The sequence below is a fragment of the Myotis davidii genome, unplaced genomic scaffold (assembly GCF_000327345.1).
Source record: "Myotis davidii unplaced genomic scaffold, ASM32734v1 scaffold139, whole genome shotgun sequence".
Taxonomy (NCBI): Eukaryota; Metazoa; Chordata; class Mammalia; order Chiroptera; family Vespertilionidae; genus Myotis; species Myotis davidii.
This window is the reverse complement of record NW_006290686.1, coordinates 1,090,849-1,097,877: the sequence shown is the minus strand read 5'-3', so window position 1 is coordinate 1,097,877 and position 7,029 is coordinate 1,090,849. Positions and strand designations below refer to the sequence as shown.

At 41.3% G+C, this 7,029-nt stretch overlaps 1 protein-coding gene across 1 annotated transcript in view; it reads left to right on the top strand.

Moving 5' to 3' along the window:
* The window catches only part of GDPD4 (glycerophosphodiester phosphodiesterase domain containing 4), an 81,005-nt gene that overhangs the window by 17,008 nt on the left and 56,968 nt on the right, over positions 1-7,029 (top strand). The window contains 4 exon segments of the mRNA XM_015563975.1: positions 2,817-2,915; positions 2,986-3,079; positions 4,994-5,139; positions 5,478-5,560. Coding sequence (XP_015419461.1) covers positions 2,817-2,915; positions 2,986-3,079; positions 4,994-5,139; positions 5,478-5,560 — 422 coding nt within the window.

Here is a 7,029-nt window from a genome sequence, read left to right as displayed (position 1 = left end):
CTCACATGATCTCACTCATTTGTGGAATATAATGAACAACATAAACTGATGAACAAAAATAGATCCAGAGACAGAGAAGCATCAATCAGACTGTCATACCTTAGAAGGCAGGGGAGGGAGGGAGGGAGATCCACCAAAGGACTTGTATGCATACATATAAGCCTAACCAATGGACACAGACAACAGGGAGGTGAGGGCACAAGTGGAGGGGTGGGGGTGGGGGCGACAATGGGGGGATAAGGACACATATGTAATACCTTAATAAAGAAAATAAAAAAATACAGAAAACTTTTCTCAAATTTTTGGATACTGCCTTTTATATAACACCAATTTCATTAAGCATAGGCTGTTGAACCAAGGTTTCAGATATAGAACCAATTTGAGATGCATAATACCTGGATTCTGATAAACTGAATTCAGAAGCTCTAGTACAGTGGTTCTCAACCTGTGGGTTGCGACCCCTTGGCGGTCAAATGACCCTTTCACAGGGGTCGCCTAAGACCATCCTGCATATCAGATATTTACATTACAATTCATAACAGTAGCAACATTACAGTTACGAAGTAGCAATGAAAATAATTTTATGGTTGGGTCACAACATGAGGAACTGTATTTAAAGGGCCAGAAGTTTGAGAACCACTGCTCTAGTAGGTGTACTCATTTCAATAGATTTTCACACCAACGAAGGACTAGACTTATTAGACATGGGAGGAGAGACTGCTTCTCTTGGCAAGGGAGATTTTGTTGGGGTTGAAGTTTTAGTTTTAGTGTACTCAGAATAAATCTTGAAGGATATGGTTAGCATCAGGCCTGTAACCCATTCCTCTTTTACCTCATGCTCAAAGAAGAATGAATGACCTCAATCCAAACTCCTTGTAAACATGCTAATAACACAACCTCCTGGGAAACACATATAAAGATGTTTATTAGCCAAAGATAATGAGAATCATTATCTATGAACATATCTAGCAGGATATAACCTGGTCTATCTGGGTTCCCTATTGTAAAGAAACCTGGAATTTCTAGGTTTGTAGGGTTGGAGACATGGCTGACTGGAGTTGTATAAGATATGGATGCTCCATAACCACCAAGGTTCCTTCTGTGAGGAAGTGTTTCCACATACTTTGCCTAAAACACACCACACATGTTAACTTCAAAACCAGCATGTATCCTAGTCCAGGAGAGAAAAGAACTTTTTATGAATATCTGCATTTGGCAGGATCAGATTTCTCGAAGGGAAACTGTTTTATCTATACTTTATAATTGTCTGTGTTTAAAATCACTAGTTAAGGCTGGTATTGAGTAAGGTCACAGAATCCCATGAGACTCGTGTATGTCTGATTTGACAGTTAAATATTTGTGTTGTGATGCATTTGGTTTGCTAATAGGTTATTTAAGATTTTTTTCATCTATATATACAGGAGAGATAGGCCTATACATTCATACGTCACTTAACAAAGGGAACACGTTCTGGAAAATTCATTCTTTGGCGATTTTGTGAACGTTGCAACATCATAGGGTGTACCTAGTCAATCCTAAATATTATAGCCTATTGCTCCTGGGCTACAAACCTGTATAGAATGTTACCGTACTGAATACTGTAGGCAATATTAGTGTATCTAAACAAAACTAAACATAGAAAAGATACTGTGCTTTTCTACTATTGGAGTGCAGTAGGTTTGTTTACACTGGCATCAACACAAATACTTGACTAATGCATTACACAATAACATTACTATGGCTATGCTGTAATTAGGCAATAGAAAACTTTCAGCTCTATTATAATGACTACTTTTTATTTTCTTGTAATGTCCTTGTTGAGTTTAGGTATTAATGCTTTGTTGGCTTCAGAGAGAAGTTAGAAAGTGTTGCTCTTTTTCTATTTTCTGGACGAGTTTGATAAAGATTGGAAATGTTTCTTCCTTAAGTACAGAGGTGGGCAAAAGTGAGTTTACTGTTGTTCCGAGGGAAAAAGACATGCAGGTTATGATTATTACAGTAGCTTCATTCTGTGTTTCCCATATCACAACTGTTAACCTACTTTTGCCCAAACCTATATTTGGTGAAATTAAACATTTATGCTGGCAAGGTTTGGAGTTATTTTGTGAGAGGTTTACTTATGGTCTCAATTACTTTAATAGATATACAGATTATAGAAATGAAGGAACTAAGTGCTCTCTAGAAAGTAGGACAAATGTAGAAAGACTACATTTCAAGGGGAAGAAGTTAAAGTTATATCAACTTGGTCTTAATATTTTCTATGAAGTATATGGTGTTCTTGCAGGCAGATTCTGTTCATCTGCTCAAGAAGTACTTACTGAAAGCTTACTATGTGTTAGACATTCTGCAAGGCAGCGAGGATATAATCATAAATATTTTACTTGATCTCATAAAGCTTACAGACTGTTGGGGAAAACATACAAAGAAAAGGTAATCACAAAATATTATTTACTTGTGACTATATTGAGTTAAATACAAACAAAGTAGTGAATATCTGTAATGGCCATTGTTGATATTGAGTGCGAGATGCCAGGCAATGCTGTGTGCTCAGCTGAGTTGGAGGTGATAATTAGTAAAGGCATCAGACTACGTAGCTGTGTGATTTGTTTCCAGCCGTGCTACACAATAAAGACTTGGGAGCAAAGAAGGTAAACGATTAGTTCCATACTAGGGAGCTACAGGACGGTCAGGTTAAAATAATGAGGAAAGAACGCCCCTGCCATTGTGGGGCACACATACAACTCCCAAGGACAGAGCTGACCCAAGCCTAGTGCCTGGAAGTGAGAAGATTGTTCTGTTTTGTTTTGTTTCTGCAGATCCTGGTTATGCTAGTGATTCTGATATGCACTTTTTTTCTGTCGATTTTATGCATTTACTGGAAAGACAGGTGGCTGACATTTGGACTCTCGCTGAAGGTAAGCATCATCCTGTAGGTCAAGCACTGTTTGTCCAATGTGGTCAGCCTGACTTTTGGCTTTCTCCCAGGTGTTTGCTCCCCATGTGCATCTGACCATGATAACTGTGATGGTTCTCCTTTCCTGGCCTGTGGCCTACTACTTGGTCCATTTGGAACAAGAAGGTATGTCCTGGCTTTAGCTTACATACTCGACTCAGCCAAACACAAGCGTGGTAGATGGCCACCACTATGTGACTTTGAAATTCACTTAGCTTATTACTCAGGCATGCTCCTTATGGTCAAACTCATAACCCCATGTGGCCTGTGAGAACATTTTCCTGATCAAACAGGCCTTCTTCTACAGAGGGATTCTCCTGGGAAAGTAATAATGATCTCCATGATGTTACACAGTGACTGTCTGGAGATGGAAAGAGGTTTGGGGCAGAGTAGAGGCCATTTTAGTTATGTTTGACAGAGTGATAGTACTAGTCACAGTTCCTTTAGATTGTATTCAGATGTTACTAGTTTCAACTAATGAACTTATACGAAGTCCAGATATGCCTGGTTATGCTCTAGTAATGCAAAGCAGGCCCCTGCGAGTCCCTGTCATACCTGGGAGCTTAGAGCAGAAGCAGAAACATCTCTCTCTGCCTCTGATTTGCTCTCCATCCTTTGCCCTAATATCATAGAAACAAAAAAGAATCAGAGCTATACATTAAATCATGTAGAGAATGGAGTTATCTCTCAGCATCCTTCCTGAGAAACCAGTAGCATCTTCTTTTTATGTATCTCTGTTTCCTATTGGTTACATAAGGAGTGTTCGCTCCCTGATTGTACAAGGATAGAGACAAGAGAATGACTGGATTGGTAGTGTTGGCATTGCGAGTGTTTGTACCTGTTTGTATCTGTATGTGGAGGGTGAATTGTAGGAAATGTTTTGGGGCAAAAGTTTAAAGGTGACAATAATGAACTCTTTTTCTTTTCCATTTCTGAAATTTTAGCTAGATTCAGAAGAGACCAGAGTAAACGTCATAGGATAAAAAGAATCAAGACATGTCCTAGACTCACAAAGCTGAGAGGTTAGAGCTGGAGATACAGATTTGAAAGTGACTGAAGTATACATAGTAGCTTAAATATGTACAAATAGGTAAAATCCTCAGAGATCTACAATTATAAGTGATGGGGATTGGCCAGTAATAACAAGTATTGTGGATGAGCTGTGTGTGTGTGTGTGTGTGTGTGTGTGTGTGTGTGTGTGTGTGTGTGAGAGAGAGAGAGAGAGAGAGAAAGAGAAAAGGGGGGGGGGAGAAGCAAATGCATAATATTCATTGAGTACCTATTGTTGGTAAATACTGTCATATCAACTCTATGAAGGAGTGGTTAGCAGCAAGATAGCCCCATTTTTCAGAATGAAGAAAATGGAGACACAGGTTAAGCAGTGTGTCCTTAACTACACATTAGACCAGGGTTAGGAATCTTTTATCTGCCAAAGGCCTTTTGGATATTTATATCATCATTCACAGGCCATACAAAATTATCAACTTAAATATTAGCCCGCTATAATTGGTCAAACATTTAACCTTGGCAGGGCCAGGCCAAATGATTTCACGGGTCTTATATGACCCTTGGGTCACATGTTCCCCACCCCTGCGATGTCTGGCTTTGAACTCAGACTTCTGTTAGCCAGTGCCCCTTCCACTATCCTGCACTGCCTTATATATACTAGGTAGGGCCATTTTGGCTTCAGGGCTTTCTCAGCACCAACCATTCTACTCCTACTCCTGAGAAGGTATTTCTTAACATGCTCTCTCCTTTACTTCCTTCCACCTCCTGCACAATTTATTTCCTGGATATTTTCAGTCAAATACTATTGCCTTAATAATAATGCTTACATTTGGATAGTGCTGTACTTTCTAACCACTGAAAATAAATGGGGATATGGCGGAAATAGAGAGTAAATCAGGCAGTCCACGAGGCACTGAAACCCATGCACTGGGTGTTTACTGGCTGCTGCTTTGGGATAGTTAGTTTCTTGGGTTGGGTCTCCATTCCTCTTTATCTCTTTTTCTCACTTCCCCCTCCTTCCAACTTTTTCAGCTGCACAAGTGGCTATTGGACTGCCTTTTTTTCTTATCGTTTTATTTCTGTTTGTGGTGCCATGGGGATTTTATTCTCCCTGCGTTGAGACTGAGAATAAATTGGGACCCAAGCCGGCCCTCTTTGGACATAGAGGTGCACCCATGGTAGGTCTAAGCATGATGAACGTGGGTGAGTACCAGTGTGCATGGGGTTATGGGTGAGAGACAGGGACCTCAGAACCGTAGGAATCTCTGTAAAGGAAAATGAATGGGCTTTTGATGAAAAGAATAAAGATAATTGTAGATGTTAGACTTGAACCCAGCCAGGTCACCTAACTCTCAGTCCATTTCTCTTTACTGTGCCCAGTGACATTGCCTCAGATGAGCACAGTCCCAGATCTATTGGGTGGAAGAGAGGGGCTCACTGTTGGGCTTCCCATCTACCATAGAAGGAATGTTGGGGGGAGAAACTCTGAGGTAAAGGGTCTGATGTCCTTCCACAGCTGGCGCCTGAGAACACCATGATGTCCTTTGAGAAAGCTGTTGAAAATGACGCCTTTGGACTGGAGACTGATGTATTCTTAAGGTAGGAAAGCAAGGGCTGGGTGGGGAAGAAATAAGGTCAATGCCATGGAAGGTGACCAGCGTGGGCCAAAGTGTAAGAGCATAAGCCTCGGGGAGTTTCTCCTCTGTTCCTATGCCAATGTGCACATAGTGTGTGTGTGTGCGAGCATGCACACACACACACACACAGACACAGACACAAGGCACTTCTCCCTTGCAAGCACATATCTGTAATCTTTACCACTACATTCTTAATTATAGGGTCATAAATCATGCACACTATGTATAGACTCCACACATAATTCAAATTTGGCCCCATTATAAGCCATGCTTAAAAAGTACAACTTAACCCCATGTACTACACTACCTAGCAATATGTTTACCTGACAGTCCCTGGTCGCCTACTATATTCCAGGCCTTCTTCTGGAGTGCTATGGAGAGGCAAATGAGTACAGTGTACTCCTGCCTAAAGGATGTTCCCAGCCAATGAAGGAGACATGGCATGTTTACAAATACCCACAGAATAAGACCATTTGTGGGGTGTCCCTTCCCGAGAAGATTAAGTCAGACATGGAGGAAAAGGTTACCTCCTACTATATGAAAAATGACTTATGTACTCAGAATTGTGTTTGGGTTGAATGTTGAAAAATAAATATTGTTTTACATGAGATATGGTGATAGAGTATATTCCAGGCAGAGACAACAACTTATTTAAAGGCATCTAAATAAAAAAACCAACAACTTTGTAGATCAGTGAGCTAACCTGTATGAATGGCAAATTGATATGGTAGGGAATGGGAGAGGGCCATGTGAGGAGGAGGTATGGCTGCAAGATCATTGCACTGAATCATGGAGATTCTTAAATGTGTAATGGAAAAGCCATCATAGGTTTCAGCAAATTTCTTACTGTTTTAAAAGATGTGACTTAGAAAAATTCATCTGGCAATCTGTGATGGAGACTTCTCACGGAGATGGGTGGTGGTGTGTGCAAACCCCCTTCACAGCCTTTCTGTGAGGCAAACAGAAAAATGAACATTCTAATTCAAAGTGAGGAAATGTGGTTTGAACCTAGATTCAATAAAGGGAAATGTTTGGTAAGGTCATAAGGCTGGAAGTACTGATAAAACCAGGATTGGAACTACATTTCCTTGCATTACCCAACCATGACAACTGTTCTATGCAGAATGTTCAGATTGGGGTTTTGAAACAGGATGTCCTGTTAGAGCTCCTGGGTTCATTTGTGTAAGTGATTAGTGGTCATGGCATAATGTGGACCCCTCGGGAGATAACGACCTGCTGGCTTAGGCCTGCTCCCGGGTGGCAGAGGGCAGGCCCAATCTCTAGGTGCAACCCTGGTCAGGCTCAGAGGAGGGCCGATTAGGGAGTTGGGGCGCCGCCCCCGTCATGCACAGAGCAGGGTGGATTGGGAGGTTGCGATGCCACCCTCAGTCAACCTCAGGGTAGGGCCGATTGGGGATGGGGCACTGCCCA